General features: G+C 35.1%; 1 protein-coding gene across 2 annotated transcripts in view; it reads left to right on the top strand.

Moving 5' to 3' along the window:
- The window catches only part of UGCG (UDP-glucose ceramide glucosyltransferase), a 37,658-nt gene extending 19,913 nt beyond the window's left edge, over positions 1-17,745 (top strand). The window contains exons 3-9 of one of the 2 annotated variants that reach the window (XM_059071576.2): positions 5,601-5,703; positions 6,650-6,751; positions 8,619-8,731; positions 11,246-11,424; positions 13,746-13,832; positions 14,414-14,603; positions 15,081-17,745. In XM_059071576.2, coding sequence (XP_058927559.1) covers positions 5,601-5,703; positions 6,650-6,751; positions 8,619-8,731; positions 11,246-11,424; positions 13,746-13,832; positions 14,414-14,603; positions 15,081-15,251 — 945 coding nt within the window. In that variant the 3' untranslated portion in view covers positions 15,252-17,745. The remainder of the gene's footprint in view (positions 1-5,600; positions 5,704-6,649; positions 6,752-8,618; positions 8,732-11,245; positions 11,425-13,745; positions 13,833-14,413; positions 14,604-15,080) is intronic. The other variant, XM_059071577.2, reaches the window with a different exon arrangement.
- The last annotated feature ends 1,852 nt before the right edge of the window (positions 17,746-19,597 follow it).

The following is a 19,597-nucleotide window of genomic DNA, read 5'->3' as shown; positions in this document are numbered from 1 at the left end:
AACATATGTATCCATTAACTATGAACATTTGGGATGAAACATTAATTGATTTCTTCTTCTGAATGAAGTGTTTTTTTAATACAGTTTGGAATTATCTCCAGAGCTCTAGTTTTTCACTTAGTTCTTTTTCCACTTAAGTTATGTCATTAAGACATTTATTTGGTTGAGGAGAAAGCTGTTTTGACACATTACAAAAATGAATAACATTATATGCAAGAGATTGTTTTCATTCTTTTTTAGTTCATAATTTTATTTTCTAATTACAAAAGAATTGTTAGCTGCTTAAAAAGAACATTTAGAAAGCAGAGCGAAAGTGCAAAGTACCTGCAATCTAAAGGGAAATGTTGATCTCACCACACTGTATTTGCTTTTTAAAACCAAAAGCAATGGCAATTCTACAGGAGACTGAAGTTAAACCACTGAAATCGCACAAATCTGAGTGTGAACACGAGCTGTTTGTGTCATCAAGGAGGCATGTAGTCATGAAATGAACATTTGTGTTACTGCCAGGCCCAGCACACTTTAATATTCTCCATTTGTCAAATGTGAACATTGTTTTATAAAAGTATGGAAACGTTTTTGTTCTGGATGTAACTCTCCTCTGTTATTTGATTTGGAACCTTATAGGCCATTTGGAAATATGTATATAACATATTGAAATTCTAAAATATTTAATTTTCGACATGTGCAAGAAGATTTTTATTACTGACACTTGTTCTGAATTTCTAGGTTTAAAGTTTGGTGAGACTGTTATTATACTAAGTGCCCTGAAAGATATCTATGCTTTAAATATCTTGTAAATCCACCTTATATTGATATTTATTCCTTGGGGAAAAAAAATTCTTGGAAAAAATATAAGAATAAAAAAATGAATACAATTCATTTTTCACAAAATCAAGTACTCATTTGGCATCAGCATAGAAGAAGGCATTTAGGTAGAAATTCAGCCATAGTAGGCGGATTCAGTAATCTGCATCTAAAGTGTCTTGATGGCTTTACTTTAGTAAATTCTGGCCATATGAAGAATTTTAAAATGAATGATCAGAGTTATTAACAGAGTGAGGTTATGGTAATTGTGATTTTCTTTTCTTTTTTGCAAATATAGAATGGGTTTAAAATGTTATAAGTCCAGTGCCATACTTGGATTCTTTATTCTCACTGATGACAATAAAGAATTTTAAAAGATTGAAAATAGGTTCAATTATTGAAAGATCTGCACAATACATGTAATAAAACTACTACATCTGAAAGATTAGTGTTTTACTAAATAAATTTGAAAAATCATGTAAACTACCTAGTTCTTGAAAGTAAGTTTTTGATATAACTTATCAAAACTTTGAATTCAGAGCAGGTTTCTTATAAAACATCTTCCTTTCACTCAAAGGAAGCATCTATCTTTCATTCAAAATTTACCCTAGGACAAGTGTATTAACTTAACAAATCTATTCATCATCTACTCAGTGCCAGAGAATGTTCTAGACATTTAGGGTCTAAGTCCATCCTGTTGTAGAAATTATATTCTGCTGTAATCCAAATATCATCATAACATTTTTCTTTAAACGTGTGTAATTTATAAATAATTCAAGATATTCCTACTTGATATGCAATATAATCGATTAATATATGTTGAAATATTTTTTCTATTTTAAGAGGATATTTTATGTGGTTTAGTATGGTAGAGTTTACATTCCTAATATCTACAGGGCTGAATCAGTGAGGAGATTTTTTTAATATTATATATCTAAGTTGAATATTATTTATGTATCTAAATTTATTCATAAAAGCAAAGTAGCATTTATAATTATTGCAGTTTCAGATATTTAATTCTTAAATATCAAAGGACCGAATACCAGTTTACGGTTTGTCTATACCTCTCTTGTACTTAGCTTTTTAGTCATTTCAGTGTTTGAAAACAAAAAGGGAGAATTAGTCAGTTTAGCTATTTGTATAGCAAGCTTACTAAGATGAGGCTAACCTCATCTAAAATACTCTGGGGTTATTTCTAGATTTTCTGTATTCATTACTGTGCCCATTCATAGTGGAATTTACTATACCTTATATCTCTTTCAGGTTTATAAATGTTTTCTTGAAATATTTTTAAAGTATAATATTTTTAATAAATGCTGTATTTTTGAACACATTTATGCCTAATTCTTTTAATAATATAAAAATATCTGAAAAATTATTTTTGTGTTAGCTAAGAAAACTTTTAATCAACTTAATATCTTATGTTTTACCAATTGCAGTGTAGTTGGAGTGATTTAACTATTTAAGTACAGAAATTCCTAGCAAATTAAATGTTGATCAAACATAGAGATTCTAGCTGAAAAATGAAGATTCTTGGTTAAAATCTAATACCTTAGAAAACACTTGGAATACTACCTCCAATTTGGTATAATTTTTAATATCAGAAACATCTAAGGGAAAGTTATATCTTTAATAAAAGTCTGAACATTTTTTAGATAAAGTGAATTGAGTTTCATCTGTGCTCTGGCTAATCAGGTGGTATTTGTTTTTCAGTTGAAATTAAGTTTAAGGGGTGTAATCAATAAAAACAAAAACTTTAAATCTTGCATTTGGAGAAAGGTAAACTATACCTCCCTTACTTGTTCTAACACCATATACTTCTGAAAAAGTTTTTGCTACAACCTAATATAGCCTTTTTCTTCCCATTGAGTAGATGTCTAGTACTATATATTATAGAGTTTTCTCTTGCTGATGAAAAAGCCAAGAGTATATTTTTAATAATATTTTATGGAATTGTATTACTTATAAACATATTCTTTCACTATATTTACTTACACCTGTAAAACAGTATAAATTATAAAGGCATAAAACTACGCTATGTTTGGAAAAGCAGTGAACTCTTTAGAGCAAGCCTGACTGAGCAACTCACTATAGTAGGAAAGCTCATTGTTACTTACACCCTTTGGAAAGTCACATAACCTTTCTAATCTTCATCGTTAAGGTCTGCCTCTTGTTGGCTCAAGCAAACGTTTTGGTAGGGAGGATGGCTGACTTTTTATGGGACTTAAGAGTCAACCCTTGAAGAAGTTTCAGGGTGTGGCAGGAATGGTGCCCATCCCATTCTCAGATTTTTATCTGATCTCTGGAGACCAGTGGCTGTAAAGTTGCTTAATTATTGCAGTACCTCTAAGGTGGCGATTTTGGTCAGTCATCATGAGAGGTAGATATCGGATAGAATATGTAATAACTATAGGTAGAAAGTATGAGGAAAGTATACATTGCTTTTCCCCTTTACTTTTTTTTTTTAAATTGGGGTATAGTTGCTTTACAACAAAGTGAATCAGCTATATGTATACACACATCCCCTCTCTCTTGGACCTCCCTCCCACCCACCCCCAATCCCACCCATCCCACTCACAGAGCACCAAGCTGAGCTCCCTGCACTATACAAGCAGCTTCCCACAAGCTATCTGTTTTACACATGGTAGTGTATATATATCAATCCCAATCTCCCAGTTCATCCTCCCCCAACCTTGTGTCCACACGTCCCTTCTCTATGTCTGCATCTCTGTTCCTGCCCTGCAAATAGGTTCATCTGTACCATTTTTCTGGAGTCCACATATATACATTAATATACGATATTTGTTTTTCTCTTTCTGACTGACTTCACTCTGTATGACTGACTCTTAGGTCCATCCAGGTCTCTACTTAATTATTGAGAAAACTTTTTTTTCACTTGAAATAAAAAATCTTACCTTGTTAGCTAAACTTTCTTTATTTACCTTAGTCCTGGTCCTTATGTGCTCAGCCACTAAATTCTATGCTGCCACTTTTTGCTGAGATAATATATCAATATATTAGGTGAACAGTAATTATTGTGCTCAAGGCACTGTACACATTTTATTTCCACTTTTTACTTGTGTATGCTTATCAATAGGAGTAAATCAAACAGGCCTTCCCATTACCTTAGCTTTAGTCCCTGTATGTTAGACACCTAAAAAATGGTGTCCTCAACTTTTTGTATTTTTTAGAACACATAGCTTTGTTATTTTCTCATGGACATAATTAACCTTCCTCCTTTGCTTAAAAATGTTCAATCTGTCTTAGAAAAAGGTTTGGTAGGAAATTTGCTATTGAGTCAGCATGAGTTTATCACCACTTTTGAAAAAAATTACTGCCCACAAAATAATAGAGTAGCATCTTTATGTGTCAAAGCAAACACTTTTTAAAAATTTAGTAGTTTACTAAATGGTATCTTAGAGCTCAAGATTTTATAAACTTGGTTACATGTCACAATCCCCTCAGATGCTCTGATTCAGAAGTTTAGGAGTGGGGCCCAGTATACTCTTTTTAAAAAAACTGTGCGAGGGTAATTTTGACACAGCCAGCCAAGTGCTAAGAAATGTCTTCCTTAGTGTACTATCAGAGAGTAAACATAGGGCTTCCCCAGTGGCACAGTGGGTAAGAGTCCGCCTGCCAATGCAGGAGACACAGGTTCGAGCCCTGGTCCGGGAAGATCCCACATGCTGCGGAGCGACTAAGCCCGAGCACCACAACTACTGAAGCCTGCAGGCCTAGAGCCCGTGTTTCACAACAAGAGAAGCCACCGCAATGAGAAGCCCGCGCACCGCAACAAAGAGTAGCCCCAGCCTGCTACAGCTAGAGAAAGCCCGCGCACAGCAGCGAAGACCCAATGCAGCCAAAAAAATAAAGTAAATTTTTTTTTTTTTTTTTTTTTCCTGTACGCGGGCCTCTCACTGCTGTGGCCTCACCCGCTACGGAGCACAGGCTCCAGACGCACAGGCCCAGCGGCCATGGCTCACGGAGCCAGCTGCTCCACGGCATGTGGGATCCTCCCGGACTGGGACACGAACACTTATCCCCTGCATCGGCAGGCGGACTCCCAACCACTGCACCACCAGGGAAGCCCTAAAATAAATAAATTTTTTTAAAAAAGAGTAAACGTGGGTATGGGCAAAATAAAATCCTGGGTGTTTTCATAGTTAAAAGGCTAAGTGTGCTTTTCAGGATACATTTTTAAGCAAATCAGCTTCTATTTTACTTCAGAAAATTATTATACAACAAAAAATCTAATCTCACTTTGTCCTTGTGAAGAATTTGGGAAACCTCTTTAAATTTATCATAGTGGTATTCAATATGTAATTTTTAGCACCTTGATGAAATGATATTAAGTTCAGAGACAAAGCTTCTAGAGAACGAAGGGTGTGTTCATTTTGGTTGCTTTCTATGTTGCTTTTCCACTGCTAGGCACCCTGTGAGCATCTAGTAAATCTTCAATGATGAAGGCCATGGAGAAGCTTGGAATCCAGACGAATTATTAGGCCATGCCTATCTGGCAATGGCAAGACTTCAGCTGTGGGCCCTGCCAGTCTCTTCATTCTCTCTTTGGCTTGCAAACAGGCCCCTTCTCTGGAGAAGCTGCTCTCGGTTAAAGCAACACTTGATAGTCCTTTAAGTGTCTGCATCCATTATGAATACTCTCTTAACTTTTAAACTTTGTGTGTACAATTGCTTGTTTTTCTTAATGCTTTTTGATCCATCAGTAAATGCTGATAATAAGTGGTTATCTTTGGAAAAGAGGTTGGTTTACATAAAATGTGTTCTTTGACTAGTATGAAGTACTCCTCTGTGTCCAAGATCATGATGACCCAGCCATTGATGTGTGTAAGAAGCTTCTTGGAAAATATCCAAATGTTGATGCTAGATTGTTTATAGGTAAGTAACAAATTCTACAATAACCTTTTTGCTTTAATATGTTAAATATCAGTAATCTTCTTTGCATTAAACTATAGATTAGGGTGCTAGACACCCATTAAGTTATTAGCATGTTTGCTTTATGCATGTTTGTTAGATATAGTGCAAGGTGTTTCTGTCCTTTTGAGAAGACTAAAGTTATAAAGACAAAGTTTTTTTTTAATATCTGGGATTAACAGAATTACCCCAAATTATGTTTTACTCGTCAGTCAGACATGAGAGCCTGTTATTTTTTGTTTCTTTAATATTTTCAATCTATGGCCTTTTCTGTATCTCATTGATTATAATTGGGAGTGAGGGTTAGAATTCATTTTTGTAATATTGCAAAAAGAGTATTTTTCCAAAAGCCTACAGGCGTATTCTAAAGACTAATTAGAGGTATATTTGCTATTAAATATTATTAATGTTTACTATTAATGCAAGCACTTAAGAATTAGAAAACTGAAACTAATGAATTTTCAAATATTAATGATGTAATTTTCTTTTTGAGAATGAACAATTTTTTTCTAAATGTATTATTATGAATAATAAGAAATATAATGGATTTTTTGGCTTTTTTTAAGTATGGTTTCACCTACTGTTTTGGTTTTTTTGAATTTTTGAATTTTATTTTATTTATTTTTTTATACAGCAGGTTCTTATTAGTTACGCATGTTAGTGTATACATGTCAACCCCAATCTCCCAATTCATCCTACTGCCAGTGTCCACCACCACCCCCGCCACTTTCCCCCCTTGGTGTCCATATGTTTGTTCTCTACATCTGTGTCTCAAGAGAAGCATAATGTTAAAGTATGTTTGTTTAAATTATTAAATCTGCAAGTACTTTTTACTTCTCTCTACTATGTATAATAGAAAATATTTCCAATATTGCATGAATTGTTCACTGCTGTACTTTAAAATTTTTAGGTGGCAAAAAGGTTGGCATTAATCCTAAAATTAACAATTTAATGCCAGGATATGAAGTTGCAAAGTATGATCTTATATGGATTTGTGATAGTGGAATAAGAGGTGAGGTTTTTCTTATTTATTTTGCAGAACTATTCATTCAATGATAAAATGCCAAGAGCAGTCTGAGAATACATTTATCAATCCTATTTGTTGGCCTAATAAAGTAATTCATTTTATCATTATTTTGTGGTAATATGTCAAGTTATACTTACTAAGATTTTGATGTTTTTTATACTAACCTAGAATGTTACATGTATGAAAATGTTTTCATTTTGAAGAGAAAATTCCAACTATTAAAAAAAAAAAAAAAGTCGGGACTTCCCTGATGGCGCAGTGGTTAAGAATCCGCCTGCCAATGCAGGGGACACGGGTTCGAGCCCTGGTCCGGGAAGATCCCACATGCCGCAGAGCAACTAAGCCCGTGCGCCATGACTACTGAAGCCCACACGCCTAGAGCCCATGCTCCGCAACAGGAGAAGCCACCACAGTAAGAGGCCTGCACACCTCAACAAGGCGTAGCCCCCGCTCGCTGCAACTAGAGAAAAGCCCGCGTGCCGCAACAAAGACCCAATGCAGCCACACACAAAAAAGTCGTGGTCCGTTATATAGTCTATGAGCTTTTTCTAGGTGTAAGTTTTCCCTTATTCATGTGACATCTTTTACTTTAATCTGTTTGTGGCATGCGCAATGTACTGTCTCATGCAAAGGGACAGAAATTAATAGGTGCATATTTCACTAGAATTACATACATTTATTAGAATACATTCGTGGCTTTTTACCTAGCTGATTTTATCAGGAATTATTTCAATAATAATGTTTTTAATTATATTGAAATTATAATTTCAATATCAATATATTGAAATTATAATTTGTATTTTTGCATTTTTAAACATTTATACTTATAATAACTTTGGTGTTCTGTAATGTTATGTTATATTCTAATTACCTCAAGTTTTTCAACCTCAGCACTTCGGGGCTGGGTAATTCTTTGTTGTCAGGGCTGCCCTGCAGGATGGTTAGCAGCATCCCTGGCCCCTACCCACTAGATGCAGTAGTAGCTGCTGTTGGTTGTGACAGCCAGAACTGTCTCTGGACATTGCCAAATGTCCCCTGCAGGGCAGCAGTTGAGAACCACCACCCAGACTACCTGTATTTAAGGTCCAAATACACGTTTATACAGTAGATTCAGTTCTTAAATACTTGAAGGACATAAAAATTAAGTCGTATAAAATATGAGATTTTTGCTATTTAAAAATGGGAAAAATGATTTACATTTTATCAACTTGAAATGTGCACATTTGAAAATTAATAGTAAGTGTGGCACTCCTACTTAATTAGATCATTGCAAATCTATCAATTCATGGTCAGAGATTACATTCATTTTTCACATTTGCTATCTTAAATTATTTACTATCGTATATTTGCTATGTTTTCAGTGTATCAATCTCTGTCAAGTATATTCTCATTCAGTTCCAATTAGCAGTTTTGAGAGAGAATATCTCATACCCCCAGAAAGAGGAGGCTCATTCCCAATGGTTGGAATGGAGGAGTCATAGTGAACGCTGAGCCCCTTTGACCTCTGCTCCTGTACCTTTTGTACTAGGACATATTGTCCGTTATTCCAGTTGGGAGGTTGAGAAACGGACTGTTAACATTTTCAAGGTACATCCTGCCCCTGCTACATATTAGGTATGTACCAGCCTGCAAGTGTCCAGAATAAATTCTCTACCATAAGTTAACCTCTTTGAAATTTTGTATTCTACTCAGAAAGGTGATTGAGATTCATTTTATTAGACCCACATACAAAGAAAAACATTTATTAAGACATTTAATAACTCATAAATTATATTTTACATTAGTGGGCATTTTACTGAAAGGAAATTTTTTCGTCTCTCCTTCTGCACCTTTTTTTTCTTTTGCATCCTAGTGATTCCAGACACACTCACGGACATGGTTAACCAAATGACAGAGAAAGTAGGCCTGGTTCACGGGCTGCCATATGTAGCAGACAGACAGGGCTTTGCCGCCACACTAGAACAGGTAAGTGCAATGGTTATAAATAGTATTCTTGTTATCAGATCCCTAATCTCCCAGAAGCTTGAGACTATGCTGAGAGTTGGGGTGAGCTACCTGAAGTTAACTGTATTAAGTCTGCTTTAACCTGCTGAGTTCTGGCACCCTCAAGTTGAGAGTAGCTGTTTTCATTAGTGAAGAAATGCTTAAGTATCGTGAAGTATTTCAAATATATAAAAAAAGGAAAATTGTTCATACAAGTCATTATAAAATCCACTTGATTTCCTGCTACAACAGATTTCTAAAAATTATCTGAGCAACTTATTTTATGTTTTCCATTTTTACTTGTCACCTTTTAACAGAAATATAAACTTATGTGTAGGAAACTGTAAGTTATGGGGAAAAATATAAGAAGCAAAAAAATCAAAACACAAACCACTCCCAGAACCCTACCAATTAGAGGAAGTTTCTATTTTTAAAAATTAAGGTTGTTTGTTTTTCTTTTAGCATTATTAGGACTCTCTTTTTTTTCTTCCAATGTACCTTCTAAAAACCAAAGTTGAGATAATACTCAATTTATATCTTACTTTTGTCACTTCATAACTTTTTCCCCATATCATTAATATTATTTTATAAAAGTATAATTTGTATTGGCTTTATCATAGTCTATCATATGTATATGCTATACTTAACCATTCCTGTACTGTTAAACATTCAGGAGGGAACACTTCATGTTATAAGGGAAGGATATACAGTTTCAGCATCTAAATATACCAACTTGCTTTTAAGCATACCTGCATTTATGTTCTTTTGAATTGCAGTCACCTGAGGGTAAAAGGTACATTGTAGAAACTTGTATTTTACCTTTGGGAATTTGAACCGTGAGGTCTTTCTTAATATTGTCTCTGAGTATATTTGTCCTGCTGCAAGAAATCATTAGTCTTAAATACCAGTTTTTGGTTAGTAAAAGAGGCTCTGGGTAGTTACTTTAAAATCAAAAACTTTTTATTCTTATGCACCATGTTGTGTTTTTTGTTTTGGAATATCCAACTTGATTTGTATGTCAATAATAGATATCTCCCAGATTACACCCTCTCCCTTAGTTTAAAGGTTTAATCCCTAAAGGTCACTCTGTCATACAGAGTGAATGGAGATAGGCCAAAGGAATTATTCCAGTCTGTAAAGAAATCCTGGGAGCCTTCAACACAGTACCTAGTCCCACCTCATTCCTAAAACCTCACTTAATAACTGCTTAAGGAATTAAGATGTGTGCTTCTGGTTTTAGAAGTTTGGTTCACTTCCATCCCACAAATACTAGGGCTTCATTCCAGTCTGGACAGAGGTTAGGTAGCAAGAATCACATACTTAATCATTTCTGAGAATTACCTTGTTCTACGCCATGTATGTGACTTCTGCCATTGAGAATGCCCTCCATGTCTGTGGGTTCTACATCTGTGGCTGCAACCAACTGTAGGTCAACAATATTCGGACAAAAAAATTCCAGAAAGTTACAAAAAGCAAAATGTGAATTTGCCTTGCACCAGTAACTGTTTACATAGCATTTACATTGTATTTACAACTCTTTACTTCGCATTTACATTGTATTAGGTGTTATAAGTCATCTGACAGGTGTAGATAATACGCAAATAGCATCCTTGGATTTTGGTACAGGGCTCCTGGAACCAATTACCCTAGGATACAGAGAGGTGACTAATTACAAAAGGCAGCATACCTAAGATGTAAATAATAAATAGGTTTTATATCTGCTAAGTTGGGTGATGACCATTTAATTCTACTATTAATTTAGTAGTTTGCATTTCTCATGACTTCAAAGCACATCTAGGAAAAGGGCAGTAAAATGGAAGACAGAATATTAGTATCCACCCTATTTATGAAAAATACATTGAAAAATGGGGAAGTTGGGAAGCTCAGTGACTCTGGCTGGAAATAGCTAGCTATATAAAAGGACACAAGAAAAGGAATTAAGAAATAGGATTGTTCTATTGGTTGATGTACCTATAAATACTGTGTGTATGAATGTGCGCATGTGTGTAGCCACATGCATACATATACACATATACATGTACGTACGTATACCTATATATATGTAGATGTGTGTATATCTACATGAACATTCTGAAAACAACACATTAAATATTACTATTTTATATGAAGTGAGTGATATTTTTTACCTGTCTGATTTAAATCCAAATTAAGTTTTACTTCAGTAAATCTTTAAATCTTGGAGTTTTAGAGAAGACAGTATTTATTTGAGAATAAAATATACTTTTCCCTCCTAGAAGTAAATACTTCTTTGTAATGGTGATAATAACAAGTGTAGTCAATCAAATAAGAAATTATTGACTGCTTACTATATGTAAATATTACTTTGTACCACTTTTTATTCAGGTAATTTATGTAAGAATAATAGAATATTCACCCAGTCATACTTAAATTTATTAGGAAAAAGAATTTATAAACATCATACTTTTAACATAAAATTCTAATTGTATACATATGTTTTTGGCTTTGTTTTGGCAGGTGTATTTTGGAACCTCTCATCCAAGGTCCTATATCTCTGCCAATGTCACTGGTTTCAAATGTGTGACGGGAATGTCTTGTTTAATGAGAAAGGATGTGTTAGATCAAGCAGGAGGGCTTATAGCTTTTGCTCAATACATTGCTGAAGATTACTTTATGGCGAAAGCAATAGCTGACCGGTAAGAAAACTAAATTAAATTAGGCTGTTACATTTTTGGTTCCTAACTTCTGTTGGTTTGTTAAACCCATGGATTAAGAGCTATTTTATTTTATTTTTTGCTAGTGAGTACAGAATAGTTTAATACTTTTAGAATGTAATTCCTATTAATTATTCAGTTATGTACTAATGAAGCAAATAAATGTTCTAATTTCTCTACATTCTTCAAATTAATGTGGTTTCTAGAGCAGTATGGAGTTTCCTTAAAAAAACTAAAAATAGAGTTACCATATGATCCCACAATCCCACTCCTGGGTATATATCTGGAGAAAATTCTAGTTTAAAGATACATGCACCCCAATGTTCATAGCAGCACTATTTGCAATAGCCAAGACATGGAAGCAACATAAATGCACATCAACAGGTGAATAGATAAAGAAGATGTGGTCTGAATATATAATGGAATATTACTCAGTCATAAAAAACAATGAAATAATGTAATTTGCAGCAACGTGGATGGACCTAGAGATTATATTAAGTGAAATCAGAGAAGGACAAATATCATATAATATCACTTGTAGATGGAATCTAAAAAAATGATTCAAATGAACTTATTTACAAAACAGAAGTAAATTCACAGACATAGAAACCAAACTTATGTTTACCAATGAGGATAGGAGGGGTGGGGGGAGATAACTCAGGAGTTTGGGGTTAACATATAAACACTATATAAAACAAGTAAACAATAAGGACCTACTGTATAGCATACAGATACATACACACTGAATCACTTTGCTGTACACTTGAAACTAACACAACATTGTAAATTAATGTTATACTATACTTCAATTTAAAAATAAAATAAATGCATTTAAACCCTAAAAAAAACTGCATGGTTTGAATTTATTAAATTGAAGCTTCCTGTGATGATAAATTTTCATTATTATGGATGTAAATTTTTATGTGTTTTAGAAGAATTAAAAATGTCAGTGCAGTCATAAGCCAGTAGGTGAAAATTTAAAGAACGTGATTTCAAATTTTGAAATTTCTCGGTAGAGTATTTGATAATTTGCTAAGAAGCCACCTAATGATTCACATGATTGGCTTAATAACATTTCTCTATCACACAATGACACTCATTTGCTTTTTTAAAGGGGGTCGTTTCCTTGTCTGATAATTTACTAAGGATGTGATCTTAAAAATTGAAGTATGTTTTTAAACTTCTCTTCTGATGGTGTTAATGTGGTCCATGGTTTCACTTTTGGTTTCACATCCTGCCCCCCCCCTTTTTTTTTTATTAATAGTGTTCAGAGACTAAACTATTAAATACAGGACCCACTCCATTTAGTACTTTCAGATTGTCTGTATTTTAAGTTTATTAAACTGTGAACTGAGAGGTTGGCTGTTCCTTGCATTTCTTTTTTTTTTTTCTTTTTTTTTTTTGCGGTATGCGGGCCTCTCACTGTTGTGGCCTCTCCCGTTGCGGAGCACAGGCCCAGCGGCCATGGCTCACGGGCTTAGTTGCTCCGCGGCATGTGGGATCTTCCCGGACCAGGGCACGAACCCGTGTCTCCTGCATCGGCAGGCGGACTCCCAACCACTGCGCCACCAGGGAAGCCCTGCATTTCTTAGGTGGTACTATCATGGGCCTCTGTAATGACTAAAATGTGTATAAGTATGATGTACCCTACGTAGGGTGCTATCCTGGGACGAGGCTCACCCTGAACACTGGCAGTTGCTCACTTTTTTTTTTTAATTCAAATATAGTTGATTTACAGTATTATATAGTTTTAGGTATACAACATAGTGATTCAGTATTTTTATAGATTATACTCCATTTAAAGGTATAGCAAAATAATGGCTGTATTTCCCTGTGCTGTACAATATATCCTTGTTGCCTATTTTATAAAAGGTAGTTTCTATCTCTTCATTCTCTTTCCCTATCTTGCCCCCCCACTCCTTCCATCTCCCCACTGCTAACCACTAGTTCTCTAAGTCTGTGAGTCTTTTCTTTTTTGTTTAGTCATTCGTTTTATTTTTTAGATTTCCACATATAAGTGATAACAGACTATTTGTCTTTCTCTGTCTCACTTATCTCACTAAGCATGATACCCTCTAGGTCCATGCACATTGTTGCAAATAACAGGATTTCATTCTTTTTTTATGACTAATATTCTAGAGTGTGTGTGTGTGTGTGTGTGTGTGTGTGTGTGTGTGTACTTCCATATCTTGGCTACTGTAAATAAGGCTTCTTACTCTTTATAGGGATGAATAAATGTATAACCAGTCATGCTTACGTGTGTTGATCATCATAGCTCATTTTATAATTGTCTTAATTTTCAGAGGTTGGAGGTTTGCAATGTCCACTCAAGTTGCAATGCAAAACTCTGGCTCGTATTCAATTTCTCAGTTTCAATCCAGAATGATCAGGTAAATCAGCTGGATTTCTTCTTTTTATACTCTATTAAAAGAAAAGGGGAAGGGAGAGTAATTTTTACATGGTTTTAACTTGGTTTTTAAAAAAAACCTAAAAGTCAGATTTTGTTTATTTCCAGAAAAGGGAGGTTAACTTCCTTATTAAAATAAATTTAACATCTAAATATATTTTCTTTCCTATGTAACACTGAAAGCTTTCAAAAAAGAGATGTCGAGACTTTGAATTTTTTTATGCCAATCTCTCTTTTCTAACTTTCTACCCTTTGAATTTTATTATCTTTATTCATCAGAGTATAGGCCATACAAATGAATTGATAGACTTTTTTCTTTGAGATACTAAATAAAAATAGAAAAGAGATTCATTAAATACTCTTTAAAGTTTATATAAAAGGCTTTTATATAACAGGATAAACTTAAAAAAATTATTATTTATTTTTGACTGTGTTGGGTCTTCGTTTCTGTGCAAGGGCTTTCTCTAGTTGCGGCAAGCGGGGGGCCTGATCGTTTTGAGAAAAATTGTTTAGTCTTGTAACCAGGCTGTTTAAAGAAAATCCCTTTTTGTTTGTTTGTTTAAGGTGGACCAAATTACGAATTAACATGCTTCCTGCAACAATAATTTGTGAGCCAATTTCAGAATGCTTTGTTGCCAGTTTAATTATTGGATGGGCAGCCCACCATGTATTCAGATGGGATATTATGGTATTTTTCATGTGTCATTGCCTGGCATGGTTTATATTTGACTACATTCAACTCAGGGGTGTCCAGGTATGTGGATAGGCTTGGGAAAGTTGGCGGTCATTTGGTGGAACCAAAACACTTTTGATTTAGAAGAAGTTGAAGAAAATCTATCTGAGCCATTCTTCAGCCTCCCAGTGAAGGTTAAAATCAGGTTTAAGCATTACTTTCCTTAGTGGAACGTGGACACAAAATGGAACTTGATTTTCAACTTTCAGCTGGTTATACAATCACTTTTATTAAGGCTCCAAAAAAAAAAAAAAAAAAGAATGATGTAAAGCAAATCATCAAGTCTTCAAACTAAGAATATGTTAGGATAGCAGTTATTTTAATGCTGCTTTTCTTCCTAATTAACATTTCCTTAACCAATATAGCATGACAGTTGAATTATCTTAAGAAGCAGACTTGACTTTATATAGTGTATTTAAAAGAGTGAAATTGAAGAATTTCATTTTTTAAACTGGGTCTTTAGTCTGACAGTACATAATTTATTTTTTTAATTCCTAGGGTGGCACACTGTGTTTTTCAAAACTTGATTATGCGGTAGCTTGGTTCATCCGTGAATCCATGACAATATACATTTTTTTGTCGGCATTATGGGACCCAACAATAAGCTGGAGAACTGGTCGCTACAGACTACGCTGTGGAGGCACAGCCGAGGAAATCCTAGATGTCTAACTACAGCTTTGTGACTGTACATAAGGAAAAAAAGAGGATTATAAATTATGTTTATATAAATGCTTTTAAAAAAATCTACCTTCAGTAGTTTTATCACATGTATGTTTTGGTATCTGTTCTCTAATTTATTTTGCATGGCACTTGCATCTGTGAAAAGGAAAGGAAAAAAAAAAAAACACATCTGTAGTCTTGGCCAAATGGTTATACTTTATTTTGCGGACGTAGAGAATCAAGAGAATTGGTTCTAGGAACCTGGGTTCGGTTTTTGTTGTTGTTTGTTTGTTTACTTTTTAAAAATACATAAATAAATAAATCTATATCTATATATATATATATATATGAACGCTCTGCAACAAACACTATGACAGTATCCTTCAGTAGAGAAAGTTTCTTATAGTGAGTACACTCATTTAGAATATGTATGGGATGGCAACAGCTTTGTTCGGGGGGCTTGAAAAGACCAGAAGGTGCCATCCCTTTTCATGTCTAAAGTGAAAGGTATTAATGCAGTGAACTGCCTGCAGTGAGGTACTAACTGAGAAACTTTTTCATGCTTTATGCCTACCTCTTGTAGTCGTTGCAGAGGAAATATAAACTGTAATACGGTAGCTAGGCCTTGCGAAAACAAATGGAAAAACTTTAAAAATAATAATAACAAAAGAGCTGGAGTCTAGTATTTATATGAATCTGTGAGAAATATTTGTTTGGTCTCACCGCAACGAACCAAAAGTGGTTGAGTTTGGTTTTTAATTGTAGCCATGTCTTGAAGGCATCTTTTTGACCAACTCTTGTTGGTTCTGTCTTGAACCATTGTTAATCACTGTGCTGGTAAGTCTTTCCTTCCCTGCTCCTCACCTGACCCATCCCATCTTTCCTTAACTTTTTGCAGGGGGTGGGGTGGGGGGGTTTGTTTTAGTGTGAATGGATGTTTTGATAGTTGTGAGGAAAAATGCACTTCAGACACATTTCACACATGAGCTATTTTCTTACACGGTCTGTCTTATTGTTAAAAAGAATGTAATTTCATGATACAGGTATTTAATATCTTTTTTAAGTAAATAAATATTCTAGCCATCAATAAATAAATTGCAGTAGAGTATTAACAGGGGACAGGATGAGTTTTACTCTTAAAATTAATCAGTATCCAACTAAGTCTATGTGTGTGTGTGTGTGTGTGTGTGTGTTTTGTTTTGTTTTTTAATTTACTATTACTGTTAGTCTAGTCTTATTTAAATTGGATTTTTGTATTCCAGTTTGTACGGCAAAATAGACTAGAGCAGTTCTGGTTGTAAATGCATGCTGTATTTCACTGTTCTCTCCCCATCATGCCACTAAATTCGCTTGTCAGGTTGTGCTTAAGTTGTGGTGAGCTGGACTTGTTTTTGTTTAAAAGAAAAAAAAGAATAGGCAGAAATGTAAGGGACAGTGCATAAGCCTTTCGTTTTTCTTTTTTTTTCTTTTTTTTTTTTTTTTTTTTTGTAGTGAATGTTTTACTCTTTCTTCAGGATTGGATGGCATGTTGTCCATATGAATGCCTGCTGCAGGGCTGACACTGGCAATATGGCAGCTTCAAACTCGCAAGTTACTGCAATTTCCATGTCAAAGCATAAGGTGTCACATATTAGCAATAACTACATATTTATAAAAAATGAACACTTTTTCACTGAGCCAATTTCATTTAATTGTCTAATGAGTATATACATGGTTTAAATTGCAGTATATCTGTAAATGTGTGTGTACTGAGTATACACAGTATATACAAGCTTTCTCTGGGCCAAACTGCTTCATTCAGTTTTTTCGGTTTTTTTGTTTTGTTTTTTGCCTTATGATGAATTTGTTTGAAGGGCATTTTCTTCATGAACAAAGGCTTTGATGCATATTCCTTTCTATGTGAAATGGGGGTAGTATTGTTCCCTGAGGAAAGTTGCATAGCGAAAACCAGTCTAGTTGTGACCCACTCTGTTTATTTTTTTAAGTCAGTATCACGCAAGCTGAACTTTGCTGACCGTGTTCGTAATTTGTTGGTTTGTTTAACGAAGTTTGGTTGATGCCATCCTTTGCACTGCTGAAGTGAAATCTTGCTTATTCCTTAGCTTTTTGCTGATCTCGGTATGGGCAGTGTAACAACAAAACCCAAATGGCTGGACAGACTTCTTGTGTTTGTAAATATAAAAAAATGACTGTTCTGTATATGTGTGTTTTTAATGTGGTAGTGGAGTATTTCCTTCCAGTGAAGCTTCACTTAAGCAGACAGAGTGATTCTTTGTTTAGCAAGTTTAGAGCGATGATAAAATGGCAAGAAATAATATAAATGTTATTATAATGATGAAGAAAGCATCACAGCAGAACTGTAAGAGTCCAAATTTAATAAACCATCTAAAAAAAAAAACACCAAGTGTCTAGAATATACCATGTTTATTATTTAAAATCATTGTCTTAAGTTTTTTGTTCAAAAAATAAAAATTTGAATACAATCAAAACATTAGCAATAATGTATTTTTGTTTCTTGTCTTTTATATTTTTATAAATAATCTAACATGTTCCACCATTCACAGCAGAATTATTTGAAGAATTCTGTAGCGTAATTTTTGAAATCTTCTCTTTACCTGTGCTACAGGTGAGATGTATGACTTAATGTCAGGCTTTTCTGTATCGGTCGCATGTTAGAATCACCAGTAGAACTTAAAAAAATACAGATGCCTGGGCCCCGCCTGCAGAGTCTGGTTTAATTATTCTGGGTGGAGCCTGAGCACTGCTCTTTGTTCTGTGCAAGCAGATGTGAGAAGCCCTGGCCCATTATAACATTTAGGAAAGACTCAGTGGTCCTTTAGTCCCCTCTCGCCTGCGCGTACAACCTGAACTCACCCTTTGAGATCTTACCACCCCAATGGCGAGGAAGGGCAGATCCAAGGAAAAGAAAGGAATGGTTTTGCTGCTGGACATCGAAAAGGTGTCATCCCACACACTGTCCAGGGTCAGGCTCCACCCAAGCTTAGAGGCACCCCCAGGCCTGTTTTACCACCACCCCGTGAGAAGAACGCTCTTAACTGGAGAGCCAGTCCCAGGGGAGAAAGACTCTAGAAGGGGTTTGGCTGTGGCCTGCCAGGGGCCCCACTCCTAGCACCTTGACCCAGTAAACAAGCTCGTTCCTCCTGGTTTGTAAAGTATACTTCTAACCCTAACGTTTAAGAAACGGTCAACAAAAAGTTGGTGTAAGTCTTAGAGTTTTATAGCTAGGCAAACTTTGAAAAGCCCTTGCCCTTATTTTAGAGTAGAAAGCTGAGACACCCACTGTGAAAGCTGTGGTCACAGAGGGTAGGTGGACAGTTGTCGGTTGATCTGGGAGTAGCCCCTGCATCAATCAGGCCCCAGCATCATCGGTCGCTCCACCAGATCCCGTTGTTTAAAATTCTGCCTACAGCAGCTTTATAACTCAGTATATAAACCTTAAAAATTTTTTTAAAAATCCATAATTTCAATAACCATCTATATTCCAACTCAAATTGTTCTAGAGAACCAGATTCAAACCTGCCAAACAAGAATAATCATAAAGCTAGTTTAAGGTAAATGCTTTACATATATTATTTGATAGGTAAGATTAGTACAAGACTGTTCATGTTTATGAAAATAGTTCAGACATTTCCTTCTCATGTTTAGTAGGATATAGTAGTGTTTGTATTATTTATTCGTTTCAAGTTATAGTTTATGACTACACCAACTTCCTTTCTGTTGGAAAGGAAACAAACATTGCAAAATGGTGAGCAGTTATCCCTGCAGAGCTGCAAGGAATGCGTTTGAGTAATTTGCCTTAAAAATACTAATATCTGCAAGATAGCTTAGAATCACTATCTCCACATTTTCTAAAAACAAATAAAAATGTATAACTTTAACAGTTTCTTAAGCAGCTACTTGCCTAAGAACCAAAATGTGCTCAACACCTTACACGACCCCTGCGCTGTCCTGGGAGAGATTGGCAGAGACTGTGGGTAGTTTCATGTGCTTTGCTGTTCAGTTGATTCATCATTAAGACATCCGTGCTAACAGCATGGACTTGTAATTAAACAATTTAAGGATATCATTTCTTTATACCAGGACTGGAAGTATCTGTTCTGCCCCCGCTGCTGCCTCCACACCTCCCATTGCCAACTGGTTTTCACTGTTTTCTTACCCATGTCATCAGCCCTGGCACCTCTGTCATCTTCCCTCATGGCTGACCAACACCAGGCCAGTGGAAGGAACATAGGCAGGATGTTACAGAATTCTGCAGACCATTGACAGGCTGCTCTGGAGCACGGAAAAGAGCAGGCTTGGAAGTGGAGACTCGGGAGACCTTTCCATAGACGTGA

The sequence above is a fragment of the Kogia breviceps genome, chromosome 8 (assembly GCF_026419965.1).
Source record: "Kogia breviceps isolate mKogBre1 chromosome 8, mKogBre1 haplotype 1, whole genome shotgun sequence".
NCBI lineage: Eukaryota > Metazoa > Chordata > Mammalia > Artiodactyla > Physeteridae > Kogia > Kogia breviceps.
The sequence above is the reverse complement of the archived record's forward strand: the minus strand, read 5'-3'. Positions and strand labels throughout refer to the sequence as shown.